Source organism: Procambarus clarkii, chromosome 39, assembly GCF_040958095.1.
Source record: "Procambarus clarkii isolate CNS0578487 chromosome 39, FALCON_Pclarkii_2.0, whole genome shotgun sequence".
NCBI classification, from domain to species: domain Eukaryota; kingdom Metazoa; phylum Arthropoda; class Malacostraca; order Decapoda; family Cambaridae; genus Procambarus; species Procambarus clarkii.
This window is the reverse complement of record NC_091188.1, coordinates 35,846,672-35,865,859: the sequence shown is the minus strand read 5'-3', so window position 1 is coordinate 35,865,859 and position 19,188 is coordinate 35,846,672. Positions and strand designations below refer to the sequence as shown.

The following is a 19,188-nucleotide window of genomic DNA, read 5'->3' as shown; positions in this document are numbered from 1 at the left end:
TTATATAAAAATTCAGAAAGTATGGTTTTCGATCTGGAAGATCGTATGTAACTAATTTATGTAGTTTCTACAATAGAGCTACAGAGATTTTATAAGAAAGAGATGGTTGGATTGATCATATATAACTGGACCTAAAAAAGGTTTTCGACACAGTCCCACATAAGAGTTTGTTCTGGAAACTAGAACATACTGGAGGAGTGACACAGAGACTTCTGACATGAATGAAAATTTTTCTAAGCAACAGTAAAATGAGGACAGTAATCCAGGCAATGTATTGAACTGGATTAATGTCATGAGTGGAGTGTCCAGTTCTTGCACCGGTAATGTTCGTTGTTTACATAAGCAACTTACGAGAAGGAATACGGAATTATTTGAACATGTTTGCTGATGATGCTAAGATACTAGTGAAAATAAGAAACGTAGATGATTGCCATACCCTTTAAGATCACCTGGATAAAATAAGTGTATGGAGTACCCCTTGGGAAATAAAATTTAATGTGAATAAATGTTATGTTATGGAATGTGGAGTAGGAGACAATAGACCACAGACAACCTACAAATTATGTGAAAAAGCTTTAAAAGATTCTGATCAAGAAAGAGATGTAGGGGTGTTTCTAAATATCATGTTACGCAAGGACCACATAAAGAACATCGTGCGAGGAGCCTATGCAATACTTTCCAATTTCAGAATTGCTTTTCAATACATGGATGGTGACATGCTAAATAAATTGTTCACGGCCATTGTGAAGGCCACAAAGCTAGAATATGCAGCTGTTGTATGGTGCTCAACTCTTAAGAAGCACATATTAATAAACTGGAAAAGGTGCAAAGACATGCAACTAGATGAAGCATTTATATTAAGAGAAATATAATTGCTCCAAATTCTCAGTTTTATGACAGGCAATTAGATGCCTATTAATTCCACATAACTTATCCCTAAAATTTCAACATTCTAGGAAGTTCTATACTAATCCTATCTGCACTAACTATAATTAATAATTCTTCCCCAGGGTACTGAGTTACTCAGTACGACAAAACCATAACCTGCAGAGACAGTGGTCGGATTGGTAAGCGAGGAGAAGCATGTAATGCTGAAAAACAAGTGCTACGAGAAGAGGTTAAAGGCGTTAAATATGTAAAAACTAAACAACAAAAGAAAAAAAGGCGATATGATCACTGCGTCCAAAATAGTAACAGGAATCGGTGAAATTGATAAGGAAGAATTTCTGAGACCTGGAACTTCCAGGAAGGAAGAGGTCATAGATTTAACTTAACTAAACAAAGCTGTTTAAGAAATATAAGAAAATTCACCTTCACAAACAGAATGGTAGACTATTGGAACAAGTTAAGAGAAAAGGTGGTGGAGGCCAAAAAGTCACTAGTTTCAAACCATTATATGACAAAGAGTACTGGAAAGACAGGACACGACAAGCGTAGCTTTCTCATCTTGTAACTACACTTAGGTAATAACTAGATTTCGATTAAGAAGAAATTTAAGAAACCAAATGGAAGTTTGCCAAATAATAAATGAAAAGTATGCACCTATTATTAGAGTATAACATATTTTAAAACAATTGTTTTTCTTTTAATGTCAAATCATATAACTGACTGGTTCTACTGGTCTGTCTCTCATCCTCACTTCCCCTTTGTTATACCCAGCAAGGATTCACATGCCATTTGCACTTTTTTGTTAGCCAATAAAACAGGGAATAAAGTATAAAGTCATAAAGTGTATGGTCAAGTATAGTCATCATACTCGGCTTTTTTAATTTCATCAATTATTTCTCTTTCTTCCATGACAAAGTTTTGTTTCAGTCTTATGGCACATCATATCATGAAACCATCCACCACTGCTGCATTGTCCATCCGTATTATTGAGATAATATCCCAGCAAACAATTTCAAGTTTCCACAACGTTCCTGGAATGTTTTTGAAAGGATTAGAAACGTTTGTTTTCACGAATTAGATACGTTATTTTGTGTGGAATTAAATAGGTTTCCAAAACTTTTAACCAAAACCTACGTACCTAACCCTACTTTCAAACTTTGTGACCCCTTTTGTACCCAAATTTGAAAATTTGTGACCCCTTTTGTACCTAATTTGAAACTTTGTGACCCCCTTTGTAACCTAATTAGAAACTTTGTGACCGCTTTTGTACCTAATTTGAAACTTTGTGACACCTTTTATAAAGTGTTTCAAGTTAAAATGCTTAAATATAAATAAAATAGGAAATGTAAAAATATAAAAATATATTTCTACATTTGGTAAAATAAAGCATCATAATAAAGGTGGGTTCATAATTTTTATTCATTTATCATTTGTAGTAGCATAGTGTAGTGGCCTGGTGTAGTGGCCTGGTGTAGTAGCCTGGTGTAGTAGCGACGTGGTGTAGTGGCATGGTGTAGTAGCCTGGTGTAGTGGTGTTGTGTAGTGGCATGATGTAGTGGCGTGGTGTAGTGGCACAGACTAGAAGCCTGGTGTAGTGGTGTGGTGTAGTAGTCTGCTGTAGTGGTGTGGTGTAGTGGTGTGGTGTAGTAGTCTGGTGTAGTGGCGTGGTGTGGTGTAATGGCATTGTGTAGTGGTGTGGTGTAGTGTAGTGGCGTGGTATAGTGGCATAGTTTAGTAGCCTGGAACAGTGGTGTGGTGTAGTAACCTGGTATAGTGGCATGGTACAGTGGTGTGCTGTAGTAGCCTTGTATAGTGGCATGGTGTAGTGGTGTGGTGTAGTAGCCTGGCATTGTGGCATGGTGTAGTGGCCTGGTGTAGTGATGTTGTGTAGTGGTGTGGTGTAGTGGGGTGGTGTAGTGGCCTGATGTAGTGATGTTGTGTAGTGGTGTGGTGTAGTAGACTGGTATAGTGGTGTGGTGTAGTGGGGTGGAGTAGTGATGTTGTGTAGTGGTGTGGTGTAGTAGACTGGTATAGTGGTGTGGAGTAGTAGCCTGGTATAGTGGTGTGGAGTAGTAGCCTGGTATAGTGGTGTGGTGTAGTAGCCTGGTATAGTGGTGTGGTGTAGTAGCCTGGTATTGTGGCATGGTGTAGTAGCCTGGTGTAGTGGCCTGGTGTAGTGATGTTGTGTAGTGGTGTGGTGTAGTGGTGTGGAGTAGTGATGTTGTGTAGTGGTGTGGTGTAGTGGTGTGGAGTAGTGATGTTGTGTAGTGGTGTGGTGTAGTAGCCTGGTATAGTGGTGTGGTGTAGTAGCCTGGTATTGTGGCATGGTGTAGTAGCCTGGTGTAGTGGCCTGGTGTAGTGATGTTGTGTAGTGGTGTGGTGTAGTGGTGTGGAGTAGTGATGTTGTGTAGTGATGTGGTGTAGTGGGGTGGAGTAGTGATGTTGTGTAGTGGTGTGGTGTAGTAGACTGGTATAGTGGTGTGGAGTAGTAGCCTGGTATAGTGGTGTGGAGTAGTAGCCTGGTATAGTGGTGTGGTGTAGTAGCCTGGTATAGTGGTGTGGTGTAGTAGCCTGGTATTGTGGCATGGTGTAGTAGCCTGGTGTAGTGGCCTGGTGTAGTGATGTTGTGTAGTGGTGTGGTGTAGTGGTGTGGAGTAGTGATGTTGTGTAGTGGTGTGGTGTAGTGGTGTGGAGTAGTGATGTTGTGTAGTGGTGTGGTGTAGTAGACTGGTATAGTGGTGTGGAGTAGTAGCCTGGTATAGTGGTGTGGAGTAGTAGCCTGGTATAGTGGTGTGGTGTAGTAGCCTGGTATAGTGGTGTGGTGTAGTAGCCTGGTATAGTGGTGTGGTGTAGTAGCCTGGTATTGTGGTGTGGTGTAGAGGTGTGGTATAGTGGTGTGGTGTAGTAGCCTGGTATAGTGGTGTGGTGTAGAGGTGTGGTATAGTGGTGTGGTGTAGTAGCCTGATATAGTGGTGTGGTGTAGTGGCATGGTGCTGTAGCCTGGTATAGTGTTGTGGTGTAGTAGCCTGGTATAGTGGTGTGTAGTAGCCTGGTATAGTGGCATGGTGTAATGGTGTGGTGTAGTAGCCTGGTATAGTGGTGTGGTGTAGTAGTCTGGTATAGTGAAATGGTGTAGTAGCCTGGTGTAGTGGCATGGTGCTGTAGCCTGGTATAGTGTTGTGGGGTAGTTGCCTGGTATAGTGGTGTGTAGTAGCCTGGTATAGTGAAATGGTGTAGTAGCCTGGTGTAGTAGCCTGGTATAGTGGTGTGGAGTAGCCTGGTATAGTGGTGTGGAGTAGCCTGGTATAGTGGTGTGGAGTAGCCTGGTATAGAGAAATGGTGTAGTAGCCTGGTGTAGTGGAATGGTGTTGTAGCCTTGTATAGTGGTGTGGTGAAGTAGCCTGGTATAGTGGTGTGGTGTGGTGTAGTAGCCTGGTGTAGTGGTGTGATGTAGTAACCTGGTATAGTAGCGTGATGCAGTAGCCTGGTATAGTGGTGTGGTATAGTAGCCTGGTATAGTGGTGTAGTGTAGTGGCATGGTGAAGTAGCCTGGTGTAGTGGTGTGGTGTAGTAGCCTCGTTTAGTGGTGTGGTGTAGTAACCTAGTATAGTGGTGTGGTGTAGGAGCCTGGTATTGTGGTGTGGTGTAGTAGTGTGGTATAGTGGTGTGGTGTAGTAACCTTGTATAGTAGTGTTGTGCTGTAGCCTGGTATAGTGGTGTGGTGTAGTAGCCTGGTATAGTGGTGTGGTGTAGTAGCCTGGTATGTGGTGTGGTGTAGTAGCCTGGTATAGTGGTGTGGTGTAGTAGCCTGGTATAGTGGTTTGTTGTAGTGGCGTTACGTAGTAGCCTGATATAGTGGTGTGGTGTTGTAGCCTGGTATAGTGGCATGGTGTAATAGCCTGGTATAGTGGTGTGGTGTAGTAGCCTGGTATAGTGGCATGGTGTAGTGGCGTTACGTAGTAGCCTGGTATAGTGGTGTGGTGTTGTAGCCTGGTATAGTGGTGTGGTGTAGTGGTGTGGTGTAGTAGCCTGGTATAGTGGTGTGTTGTAGTAGCCTGGTGTAGTAGTGTGGTGTAGTAGCCTGGTGTAGTGGCGTGGTGTAGTAGCCTGGTGCAGTGGCATTGCGTAGTAGCCTGGTATAGTGGTGTGGTGTGGTAGCCTGGTATAGTGGCATGGTTTAGTAGCCTGGTATAGTGGTGTGGTGTAGTAGCCTGGTGCAGTGGCGTGGTGTAGTAGCCTGGTATAGTGGTGTGGAGTAGTAGCCTGGTATAGTGGCGTGGTGTATTAGCCTGGTATAGATGTGTGGTGTAGTAGCCTGATATAGATGTGTGGTGTAGTAGCCTTTTATAGATGTGTGGTGTAGTAGCCTGGTAGAGTGGTGTGGTGTAGTAGCCTGGTATAGTTGCGTGGTGTAGTGGTGTGATGTAGTAGCCTGGTATAGTGGCGTGGTGTAGTAGCCTGGTATACTAGTGTGGTGTAGTAGCCTGGTATAGTGGCGTGGTTTCGTAGCCTGGTGTAGTAGCCTGGTACAGTAGTGTGGTGTAGTTGTGTGGTGTAGTAGCCTGGTATAGTGGTGTGGTGTAGTTGTGTGGTGTAGTAGCCGTGTATAGTGGTGTGGTGCAGTGGTGTGGTGTAGTAGCCTGGTATAGTGGCGTGGTGTAGTAGCCTGGTATAGTGGCGTGGTGTAGTTGTGTGGTGTAGTAGCCTGGTATAGTGGTGTGGTGTAGTGGTGTGGTGTAGTAGCCTGGTATAGTGGCGTGGTTTAGTAGCCTGGTATAGTGGTGTGGTGTAGTAGCCTAGTACAGTGGTTTGGTATTGTAGCCTGGTATAGTTGCATTGTGTAGTGGTGTGGTGTAGTAGCCTGGTATATTGGTGTGGTGAAGTAGCCAGTTATAGTGGTGTGGTGTAGTAGCCTGGTATAGTAGTGTGGTGTAGTAGCCTGGAGTAGTGGTGTGTGCAGTAGCCTGGTATAGTAGTGTGGGCTAGTAGCCTGGTGTAGTGGTTTGGTGTAGTAGCCTGGTATAGTGGTGTGGTGTAGTAGCCTGGTGTAGTGGTTTGGTGTAGTAGCCTGGTATAGTGGTGTGGTGTAGTAGCCTGGTATAGTGGTGTGGTGTAGTAGCCTGGAGTAGTGGTGTGGTGTAGTAGCCTGGTATAGTGGCATGGTGTGATGTAGTAGGCTGGTGTAGTGTTGTGGTGTAGTAGCCTGGTATAGTTGTGTGGTGTGGTGTAGTGGTGTGGTGTAGTAGCCTGGTATAGTGGCATGGTGTAGTCATGTGGTGTGGTGTAGTAGCCTGGTATAGTTGTGTGGTGTAGTGGTGTGGTGTAGTGGTTTGGTATAGGGGTGTGGTGTAGTAGCCTGGTGTAGTGGTGTGGTGTAGTAGCCTGGTGTAGTGGTGTGGTGTAGTAGCCTGGTGTAGTGGTGTGTAGGGTTGTGTAGTGGCGTGGTGTAGTAGGAGCAGCGATCATGTGTTCACAGAATTAGGCCTACAGGCAGTCTGCGGCCTCTGGGGGGTAGTGGCGGTGTTCGAATTCTCAAACTATGCCTCAACATTGTAGCATCTGAATTCAGAAATATTTCCATCAATTTTTTAGTTTTTAAACCCGTAATAATATTAATGCATTGATATGTCTTATTTTCTTGCTGCATATTAACGACATTTATTTATATTTACAACATTTCGTTTCATAATTTTAAAGCTGTCGCGAGTGTTTGGACACGGTCACCCACCGCGACGACTGTTACAGTCCTGACTATACCGCCCTTATCCTCTTCCCCCCACCCCTTTCCCCCTCCCACTCCTTAACCCCCTTTCTCTTACCCCTTCCCCCTTCTCTTTCCCCTCCTCTCCCCCCTTCCTCCTCATCCCTCCTGCTCTTACCCCTCCCCCTCCTTTTCCCCCCTCCTCCTCATCCCCCCTTCTCTTACCCCTTCCCCCTCCTCATCTCCCCTTCTCTTACCCCTCCCCCTCCTTATCCCCCCTCCTCCTTATCCCCCCTTCTCTTACCCCTTCCCTCTCCTCATCCCCCCATCTCTTTCCCCTCCTCTTCCCCCTTCCTCCTCATCCCCCTTCTCTTACCCCTCCTCCTCTTCTTATCCCTTCTCCCTCCTCATCAACCTTCCTTCTCACCCCCCCTTCTCTTACCCCTTCCCCTCATTACCCCCTTCTCTTACCCCTCCCCCTCCTTACCCCCTCTTCTCTTACCCCTTCCTCCTCATCCCCCCTTCTCTTACCCCTCCATCTCCTTACCCCCCCTTCTCTTACCCCTTCCCCCTTCCTTCTCAACTTCCCTTCTCCCTGCTCATCCCCCTCCTCTTCCCCCTTCCTTCTCATCCCCCCTCCTCTTACCCCCCTTACCCCTGCTCATCCCCCTCCTCTTCCCCCTTACTTCTCATAACCCTTCCCCCTGCTCATCCCCCTTCCTTCTCATCCCCCCTTCTCTTACCTCTCCCCCTCCTAACCCCCTTCTCTTACCCCTTCCCCCTTCCTCCTCATCCCGCCTTTTCTTACCTCTCCCCCTCCTTACCCCCTTCTCCTACCCCTTCCCCCTTCTCTTTCCCCTCCCCTCTTCCCCCTCCTCCTCTTCCCCTTCTCTTACCTCTCCTCTTCACCCTTCTCTTACTGAGGTATAATTGATGTGAGCACTTAATTGGCGGTCAGTGGTGGCACTTCTTAATAAACAAGTTCATCATGCCCGAAACGCTTTGCGTAATAGTGACTTTAGGCATTGTATGTACTAGCTCTACCTATAAGTCAACCAATCTTTGTAAAAATTTATTGTATGTATGTACCTTACCTAAATAAACATTTTTTATTTTTTTTAATATATAATCTTGTGATTTAGTTCAGTTTGGGGTTTAAAGAAAAATCAGCATACCAATGTTATATCACAGAAAACGAATTTATCATAAACTCATGTATTTGTCATATAATATGAAAATTCATGCATAATAGATAACAAAATGAATAGCCAAATTTCTGTGAATCCCCTACCATGTTGGAATCTGTGGAAATGAATGAGCAAATGTGCTGGCTGCTGAAGGAGCTGAAGGAAACCCATTGGTTTCATTTTGGATACAAATGTCCATAGAGAATCAAAATGGAAACAGTTATAGTTGAACATGCAGAGGAGTTTAAGAATCTGTGGTGAGAGTGATGGACACAGCCTTGACAACTATACTTCAGAGAATGTAAACATCTAAGAGTCATTAGAAATATGTGTAAAATAATAAACCCTACATGGTTTGAGTTAGGGAAAACACCATTTATCATATAGATACTGTTCTTCAAGAATCCCCCATTTTGCACCCGCAAGATAACATATAAGATTTTAAGGGTTGACGAATGTTAATCTTCTTGTTTGATAAACTATGCACTTGAGATATATTTAATAGTTAATAAGAACACGCCAATATATAAGACAACAAAACGTTTTCAGATTCTTTCACACCACTCTCAAGCAACATTTACAATTTATATAAATTATTTTAGAGAATAATACATAAATTGTATATTTAAACATGATATTAGTGTTTAGTGGAATGCATAAGGAGCCAAACTGTGTTAAAAAGAGCGATTTTTAGAAAATTTGGGAAACTACTTTTTCTGATCATAGAATAATTAAATGTATTTTGAAGGTTTCATTCAGCCATTAAATATCATTCACAATTTATTAATGAATTTTACAAAAAACACCACAAAATTTATATTTAAACATGTAAAAACTATTTGTAATACATTAGGAACAAAATAGTTCTAGAAAAAACATTTATTATAAAACCTATGTGATTGGATTTTGGGTTAAAAGTTTCTCAAATGCTCTCCTGCACCATTCTCAATGCAAGTTATTCCTACACCCATGGGAGGAGTTAGATGAACGTTTTGTATACGTTTTGTGTTTGCTGGGATCCCCCCAAACACATGCCGAAACTACGATGTTGGTACAACATTCGAACAAGTTTTAACTCCTAACCAGTTATAACAACCAATATAGCAAGTTGTAACAACGTTCTAATACGTCATAAACACGTTAAGCCAAGATGTAACAATTTTATTACAAGTTGTAACAAACAGAAAATAAACAGCTTTGGTTTGTGTTTCCAGGGTATAATAATCCATATTATTGCTCAGTAATAATCCGTATTATTGCTTAATAATAATCCGTACTATTGCTCAATAATAATCCATATTATTGAGCTTAGTGACAAATACAAATTAAGACATTCACATTAAAAAATCGTATTGGTATGTAATTGCAGTACTAGGCTGCAGTTGCATAATTAAATAAATAGTACTTATATAATTGGTGATATTATTAGAACAGTATAATAACGACACAAACATAATTGCTGTTTGATTTTCAGACAGCAATCTGTTTGAAGAGTCAATCATAATCCACGACTCAAGGGAACTGGACTTTCATTAATTATGTGTTGGGTGTTAACTATTGTAGATGGACCGTATGGTTTGTGCTACACGCTTTCTGGATTATATTTGATCATATTCTCCTATTCATCATGAAAAAAAATTATGATATCAAATAGCATTCATTAAAAATATTAGCAGTAAAGAACAGTTTTCCTCAACAATATAATAAAAATATTACTTAATCGATACTGTAAAAAACAAAATGTGGTAATTCTTGAAACAATTTTTTTTTTTTACATGCAAGCATGCAAGGTAAATACAATAAATATAACAGAAGATGTTAACAGACATGTTAACAAGCAAAAACAAAAAGCTACCGGCCAGAAGGACCGACAGCACAGTACAAACAACAAGAAAAAACAGCAATCAAGACAAAACAGAATACAAGAGAAAGCAATATAAACAGGCTAGCAATACACAAAACATAAAAATACATGAAACAAAACAAACATTATCGTCACAATATACAGGTAAGGCATAAAGATAACATAAAATATAACAAGAAAATCAAATATACAACAAGCCAAGAAAAAGAAACACAAGCTGTACAGGGCACAATAACAACAAAAACAGTAAACAAGAACACACACAACCAACTACTGGCCTCGCAATAAACAAAAGGAGAGGCACAAGCACAGAACACAATAGAACAAACAATATAGCCAGAGGGGCACATAGTACAACATAATCATAGGAACAGATAAACAGGGAACATACTACAGAGTGATAACAATAATAATAATAACAATAATAAAAATAACAAGAAAGGAAGCATAAAATGCATAACAAACTAAAGGCAAAACACGACAAAGAGCATAAACCTAGACCGGGTCACACCAACAGCCTGAAGGGCCCTCAACACGACGCAATCAAGTGCACAAACAGCACCATACAAACATACAACCACAAAAAAACAGAACAACAAAAACATGACATCCACAACCAGACACACACACGGAACCAAACCCCGGACCGCACAGGAACAATACACACACACACACACAAGCCATACAAAGAAAACCCACAAAATCAAACTGGAGCACGCAGGAACCGGGAAACATAAAACACACGCACACTCCACCCACAACCATGCACACCCCACAACCATGCACACAAATGGAAACAACCCACAACACACAATATAAAAAAAAAGAAATATCATAGGCGAGGAGCACAGGACTCAGAGTCAGGAGCATGTTTCTCAGGGAACAAATCCCAAGAATACTTCCTCTTATAGGCCTCCCAAATCAGATATTGCCGCAGAGCCTGCATAAACTCTGGAATCTCTAGATCAGGCAGCATCGGCCAAACCTGAAGCTCACTGACACAAGTGCATAACGAGGCCAGGGAGCGCAAACCACGCCCTTCGAGGAAGCAGACGATAACGAAGAAGCGTACGAGGGCTGCCGAGACAGCCGCGCCGCCGTACACACAGGAGCAGGGGACGCAGGAGACACTGAAGAGACGGCCGAAGACAGAAGAGGCGTCGAGACCGCTGCCGAGGAAATGGGGAACGAGGAGGGGGCAACAGAACTCCCAGAGCGAGCAGCCTTCTTCAACACCACCACCAGGCCACCCCGCTCACCACCAACCTCAGCAGGGGGAACCACCCCCCACAAAGAACTGGAGACATCCGACGTAGGCGACACACTCGAAGCAAGACCCGCAGACATCATATCAGTGGAGGTCGAAACACCGGCACCGTCATCCTCAGGCAAATGCACCTCCGCCACCACCGTAGTTTGCAATACACTCGGAGTCACCCCTCGGTCGCCGGATGATCCACAATCGGCGAATTCGCCAACGTCGGCCCACGCTTGAGAATAACACTGGGAATGCTTAGGCTCTGGCTGCACATCATCAGACCCGCAGGCTGACTCAGAGACATGCGCAACACAAGCCGGCCGTACTGATGCACGTCGCAGAACGGCAGCATCCTCAACCACATGGGGCACCAGGCCAGGGACAGGAGGAAGCGCCGGATCCACCCCAGCATTCAGCACATCCGGGACCCGAGGCACAGACACAGGGCCAGGCGTAGCAGCCAAAGACGTGGGAGAAGACGGTGCCGCCTCACAGGGAGCACCAGGAAGGCCCTCGGGAGCAGCGAGGACAGTAGCGGGAGCAGGTAGACCATCCGACGGCACTGCAATATCCGGAGGAGGGACAGCAACAACCGGAGGCACGTCAGGTGACGCACGGGGGGGGGGGGGGGGGGGGCTTCAGCAGCTAACAGGACGCGCACCTCCTCATCCCCGGAATCCTCGCCCAGAGGGAGCAGCGAGAAATCCTCTTCCCAGAACAAGTTGACAGGAGCAGCTGGGGCCTCAGAGCACCCGGCAGCCTGATGCCCCAAAACGCCACACCAGAAACAGGTACAGGGCTGCCGTGCATAATACACCCAGACATAGTAACCCATCAGCCGGATAGAAGACGGTATATCCGACCGCAGGCGCATTCCTAAGGTACGAATGTTCATCCGCCTTCCAGCATACCTCCCCTGAGGAGAGCGTGTTCACCCGCATGCTGACAATAGCACCATACCTCCCGAAGTAACGCCGAAGGAGGTCTTCAGGGAACTCCAGGGGCGCCCCATGGACGCTGACATAAGTCAGGGCACCACTACGATACGAAATCGCTACAGAGCCAGCATCACCCGGCAACGGCAACGTACGCCCCTCGTACCGACGGAGGAAGTCCTGGTACTCCTCCTCCCTCACGAACTTGAGAACAACCTGGTAGGCTGTAACAAGCTCAACACCGTAGATAGCCTCCACTGGGATATGAAGCATGTCACACATAACCATCTCGATGTTCGTATATCCAGCCTTACAAGTGAACTCCAGGCCCACGGAGTTCACACGCACAACAGGGGGAAGATGGCCTCCCATGTCAGAACTGCCACGTCAACACGCAGCCAGGCAGCAACAAAACTGGGAGGGCAGAGACGCCCACACCACCTGGCGACCAAAATGGCAAACAACCCCAACAACCAGGGAGGGTCGGCAAGACGTCTTCACTCCACGGCTACCAGGGCCAGACATGATATTATTAGAACAGTATAATAACGACACAAACATAATTGCTGTTTGATCTTCAAACAACAATCTGTTTGAAGAGTCAATCATAATCCACGACTCAAGGGTACTGGGCTTTCATTAATTATGTGTTGGGTGTTAACTATTGTGGATGGACTGTATGGTTTGTGCTACACGCTTTCTGGATTATATTTGATCATATTCTCCAATTCGTCACGAAAAAAATTATGATATCAAATAGCATTCATTCAAAATATTAGCAGTAAAGAACAGTTTTCCTGAACAATATAATAAAAATATTACTTAATCGATAATGTAAAAAACAAAATGTGGTAATTCTTGAAACAAACTGACACCTCTAGAAGCAGTGTTGTAAAGGTTACACCTCCCCCCCCTCCTTCCCCCTATCCATGAAAGAGAAAGAACTGAGATTGTATTTTATATACCAATAGCATCAATACCAACGACAGAGCTATCACTATGAACGTCTTGTCCAATAATATTGACATAAACTCCTGCATCACTGAGCTCTTGAGCTTGTATTAGCATTACTGTCCTCCTGAACTCCTTTAAGAGTTCAACGTGTTGGCAGTTCTCTCTTTCATTCAAGATTATTTCATCTATTACAGATTTTGTATTTAAGCTTTTATGTCCCAGGCTCAGTTCAACTATTTTATTAGTGTGTTGCAACAAAGCTTTAGCAATATCTTGCATATCTTTACGTAGATCAGCCATTGCAATATTATTGTCTGTAACCTTTGTCTTTAACTGCGTTATGGTGTTCATAAATGCATCATATTTGGCTTTCTCAATATCATCAATTATTTCTTTTTCTTCCGTGACATATTCTTGTGTCTCAGTTTTATGGCCCATCATATCATGAGAGCATTCACGACTGCTGCATGGTCCATTCATATTATTGAGACAATCTGCCTTTGTTTTTCTCATTAAAAGTCCTGTGGTGAGACCAGCAGTTAAACCAAGGACAGTTCCAATGCCTGCACCAATTGCAACTCCTATTGGACCACCAAAGATACCCACTTCTGCCCCCATCACTGCTCCAGAAGTTACTGAAGTACCAATTCCCGTAAAAACAGCAGTGCCAACCCCAGTACCAGTTCCTGCAAATCCAGCAAGAAAATTTTTTGGGTCTTCACACTTCTTACAAGTTTGTTGGCAAATGTCACAGTTGAGGAAATGATATCCAGTGATTACTGAAGATTTAAATTTTTCCACTATTTTTTTATTTATTTTGATTCTATCAGCCTGGGCTTTAATTTTCTCTATTTCCCTATGCTTATTATTATTTGAGTTAGTTATATGGACCATATTTGCTACCGTTTTTATCAATTCAGTTTTTGTTTCTTCGAGTAATTTTTCCTCCAGCAAAAGGTCCCCAGTTCTTTTAAGGTTTACTGGAACAGAAATTTTTAAATCTTCAAAAAATCTTATATACTCTGCTTGCATCCTGTTCCATCTATATGTAAGGTATGCATGTTTGTGATTCTGGAGAAGACCATCACAAAGTGGATCATATAGAAGCCCGTTGTCAAATTGGTACAAGTTGACAAACTGGACTCCAGCATGTTTCACCACATCAACAACTGCCGAATTGTCATCAGTTGCAAATGTTGCCAGAAGCTGCGTTATATCACCAATATAACTTCCCAGCACTGAAGTAAAGTCTTCTAGCATTTGTTTCTGGTATGATGTTATTCTGTTTTGGTTTGCCTTAGCAACTATGGCAACACAATTAAGGTCATCTATCCCACAATCATTTGTCAGGAAAATGGTTAGTCGCTCTATTGGGACTTTATCGTGGTTCATTCTGGTGTCACCAAATCCAGGTGTGTCAATCAACATATAATTACACTCAATAGGCATTCCAAGTTGATGGGAGACAATGTAAGCGGTGATATATGTTGTCTGGCTTTCCACTTGGAGGAGATCATCACTTTCAACATAATCTTTCAACTGAAACCTAAAATTATCGTCAAAGTTGACACCTAACAGATGGTTGATCATGGTGTTGAGGACTCTGGTCTTGCCAGCGCCTGTCTCTCCCAGCAGGAGAACCGACTTAATGGGGCCCTCATTCACAGGTCCAATGGACATGACCTGTATCTTGCCATCTTCATCCTTGTGAATAACTTCAGTGTTGATCTCGTAGGTTATGAGTCCTTCCTCGTCTTTCACTTTCACGCAGAAGTTCTCAATGAAGTTCTTCAGTTCGGCGTCCTCCATCTTGCTCAACTTGTCTGTAAATTATATGACTAGATTACAACTTTAATTTTATTCTTAGGATTATAGTGTAATTGTTCCATGTATCTTGAAGACCAACCTATTTGGGTAGAATTAAATAATAATAATAATAATAATAATAATAATAATAATAATAATAATAATAATAATAATAATAATAATAATAGTAATAATAATAATATTAATAAAAATAATAATAAGATAATAGGAGTTATATACAGGCCACCAAACTTTGACAGAATATAAGCAAAGCACATATGGAATGAAATATCTCGAGCATTGAGGTCAAACAATGTTTGTCATGGGTGAATGTTATAACCCAGTAATTTAAATAGATCTTAACTGTGCACTATTAAATAAATTCCATACTCTAGGTTCATGGTTTTAGCCTGTTGTAGTATTCATTAAAATTATTGCTCGTGTAGTGAAACATTCAAGTAGCAGTGCTGTAGTAAAATACTTAAATTACTTGATGAAGTTAGATACTTGTGTTAAAATATATTCAAACATCTTGTATGATTTGTTGTTGATGTGAGGAGATTATATATGTTCAGGCTATAACTGTTTTATGACTGTTACATCTAGAAAGGGCAGCTTCCCATCATTCTACATCTCGTACGTGAAACTCAACACAGAATTCTGCTCGAATGCCTCCTTCAGCTGCTGCAGACGTCTGGCATCAGGTATCTGCATCAAAATATCGTCAACATACCTGCAGTATATGGCGGGTTTAAAGTCCATGTCATGTCAAGTCCATAAGAGGGTCTTAGGTTTAGTAGTTAGTTAGGGAGCCAGTCAGCTGAGCGGACAGCAAGCTGCACTTGTGATCCTGTGGTCCTGGATTCGATCCCAGGCGCCGGCGAGAAACAATGGGCAGAGTTTCTTTCACCCTATGCCTCTGTTACCTAGCAGTAAAATAGGTACCAGGGTGTTAGTCAGCTATCACGGGCTGCTTCCTGGAGATGGAGGCCTGGTCGAGGACCGGGCCGCGGGGACACTAAAAAAAAAAAAGCCCAGAAACCATGTCAAGATAACCTCAAAAAGAAGGCCCGATTTGCCTAATAGACCGAGTGATTTTTTAAATTTTCAAAATATGGTTTAGTTTATTTGAATTATTATTACTATATTATAACAAGAAAATAAATGATTGACTTTGTTGAGTTAGTTTAGGTTAGGTTAAGATAGGTTAGGTTGGGTTAGTAGGGTTGGTTAGGTTCGGACATATATGTATGTTAGTTTTAACTCAAATTCAGACAAATCAATGCATACATAATTAAATGGATAGCTTTAGGATTTTATAAGAAAAAAAAATTTAAAAATATAAATTCAAGAAAACTTGGCTTATTAGGCAAATTGGGCCATGCATAGTAGGCCGAGAAGTGCGTTCTGGCTACTGGGTACGACATATATATATATATATATATATATATATATATATATATATATATATATATATATATATATATATTGTGACGATAATCTCTTTCAAGAGAGATTGAGCCTGCTCTTCCCTACAAAGTACGTAAAAATAAAAGATAATATAGAAGATACGTCCAGCAAGTATCGCCAAACGTTTCGCCCTGAGAGCAAATCGTACCCAGCACACAGTGACACCTGCTAGCTACCGCCACCGTAAACAGCAAACTGCTTGTCCTTTGCCTGCCTGTCGCTGATTGGCTGGTGTCCCGTCGCACCTGCCCTCCGCCACAAGTTGATGTCTGGGCTGCAGTGCTCAGTGCAGTGCAAATTTCATTGTTAATTTACTTGTGTTTTGTGTGTCTTCCCATTATCTTACCACAGACGAAAGTTCCAGCTTTTTCTTTTTTTTCTATAATGTGACGAGGCCCTGCCCCTAGCTTTTGAAACAGCCGAACACCAACGCTTTACCATCACATTAAAGTGAGGGCCTGTCCAGGAGCTTCAATCAGGTACTGGTGCCAAGTAGTAAATTTATGGTAAGCGTATTTGGCTTTGGTAACGTAGCTTTTTACTATTTTTCATATTCAATTTTATTTTTATATGGTGCTGTGTGTATTGTGCATTCCGAGAGTAGCATATGGTGAAGGTGAGACAACTTTGGATTACGTGGTGACTGTAGGCCTCAGTCATTCTCTTAATTGGTCATCTCTCCCTCCGTGTTATTACTCGTGTTTACCATCTTTTGTCCCTAGGATATTTCTCATATTTTCGACAGATCATCATATTGGTACCCTGGTACTGTGGTCTGCCCCCGGGTCAAGTGCACCTAATCTTCTGCAATCTGACAGTAGGAGGATAAAGAGGGCCATAGTTCCTCTAGCACGAACTTTAGTTGCTGAATTGGGACCTCAGCAGCAGTTCTCGTCACCAGTTGACACATCGCACCCCTACACGTCGGTCAGAGATGATGATACCTACATTGGTAGGGAATTAGCTTTCTTTTTCAGAGCACAAAAGTTCGCTAATTCTGTAAGTATTAATTTCAGTGGGAAAACTTGCTTATGTCCTATAGAGACTCGGCAAGGTATGCCTACATTCTTGGACTACCAATTTTACTTTTGAGACAATTAACTGTTTCATTTGTTTTAGAAACTCAGTTTCGCTTGTTTAGTAGGATTTTCTTGCCCTTATCCTCTTACATGAGTACCGGGTACAAGATTTCCTGCGACCTTGATTTAATTCATCATTTATCTTGTAATTAACATTAATTGTTAAAGATTCCACAGGATAGGTACCAGTTGCCACGTTGTCCTGTTTCTGACATTCACCATATCACAACAGTATATTCGTTGTGCATTTATTTGCTAATTTCACCATGTTTCGTCTCCAAGCTTTCCGTGCAGATCCAGCAGGTGCAATAGGGACCTTAAGTCATGCCAAGAGGGCTGAATTACAAACTCTTGCACATGAGTATCAACTAACAGTTCCCTACCAAGCCAACACAAGTGAAATACATAACCTGTTACTGGATCATTTCTTAGAGCAAGGTAAGATAGACTCTGAAACACACGAAACTTACTTTATTGCAGATAAAACTGATTTGGCAACGATGAAACTCAAAGTAGAGCTGGCCAAGATTGAACGCGAGCAGCAAAGGGAAGTCCTCGAGCAACAAGAACGAGCAGCTGCCATACGAAGGGAAGAACAAGAACATGAAATCGCCCTCAAAGAACGTGAAATCGCCCTCAAGGAACGTGAAACTGCCTTGAGGAAAGAAGAACAAGAACATGAGGTTGCAATACTCCGTGAGCGGGAACGAGTACAGCTTGAAACAAAACAACGCCAATTGGAGATGCAACACGAATATGACAAACAACAAGCAACTTTGACTATGGAATGTCGTCAACGAGAATTCGTGTTGGAAACTTCACACCTCGCTCAACGCCAGCAAGCTACCGCCAATCTTCTCATCAGTTTTAATATATCACATGCAAGTAAGTTAATGCCATCATTCGTAGAAACAGAAGTTGACGTGTTTTTCACCACCTTTGAAACCCTTGCTAATCAACTTAGTTGGCCTGCCGACCAATGGGCCACCCTTCTCAGAGTACATCTTACAGGTAGAGCTGCAGTTACACTCAGTACTTTGGCGTCTGAGAATGACTACCAGACTCTGAAACAAGCAGTGTTGGACGCCTACCTTCTCTCCACCGAAAGTTATCGAAGGAAATTCCGTGACCACCTGAAGGTAAGTACCACTACCTTTCTCGAGTTTGCTAATACCAAAAGGAGATATTTTATGAAATGGCTGGAAGCAGCACATGTCTCTACCTTTGCAGAACTCGTCAACCTCATGCTAGTTGAAGAATTCTTGAGGCGTACCGTATTCTTGAGTGAGTACCGATCAAGCTGGCTCGCAAGTGTACTGTAAGTATTGTAGACTCTATGGACATACCATAGATAAATGTGGTAAGTCTCAATACAAAGGAACCACCGAAACGCCAAAACCCAAACCACCTCCTCGTAAGTCCGGTAAGCCTGTGATGAATGTTGGTGTTCATGTTAATGATCTTTCTCTTTTCAGTAAACACAAGTATACTGGAACTGTCTCTGCCAACGGTTCAAATCCGGAGGGATGTTTCAAATTGAAGATCTTGAGGGACACAGCGGCTCTACAATCGATTATTTTGAAGTCGGCTGTGCCCAACATCGCCTACACCGGAGAAACTGTCTTCATCACTGACCTCACTGCAACCACTCCTTATCCTCTCGCCAGAGTCCACCTGGATTGTCCCTTCGTGAGCGGAGAAGTCCAAGTCGCCATCAGGGAAAATCCTTTTCCCATGCCTGGAGTGCAACTTCTCCTGGGCAACGACTTGGCAGAAGACCTGCAACCGACCAACCTGATCGTCATGGACAAACCCCAGGTGTGTACCTCTGTGACGGATAATCCTATTTTTGAGTATGTTCCAGCAAAGGTTCAAGAGAGTGATGAAGTTTCTCCTCCGGTTTTAGTGACCACCCGTGCACAAGCTGCACGACCACAGCCAGCTGACTCTACTGCTACCGCTGTCCCTCAAGACCCTCAGAAACTACCCCCGAATCTGACCAAGTTGGAGTTCCGTAAGTTACAGAGGGAAGATCTTACCTTAACA

The 19,188-nt window shown here is 42.8% G+C and overlaps 1 protein-coding gene across 2 annotated transcripts in view; it reads right to left on the bottom strand.

The window, feature by feature from the left end:
• Positions 1 to 8,543: 8,543 nt before the first annotated feature.
• Positions 8,544 to 19,188, bottom strand: part of LOC123765807 (uncharacterized) — a 139,224-nt gene continuing 128,579 nt past the window's right edge. For both annotated transcript variants that reach the window (XM_069338395.1, XM_069338394.1), the window contains exon 2: positions 8,544 to 14,610. In XM_069338395.1, the coding sequence (XP_069194496.1) occupies positions 12,791 to 14,596 (1,806 nt within the window). In that variant the 5' untranslated portion in view covers positions 14,597 to 14,610 and the 3' untranslated portion in view covers positions 8,544 to 12,790. The remainder of the gene's footprint in view (positions 14,611 to 19,188) is intronic.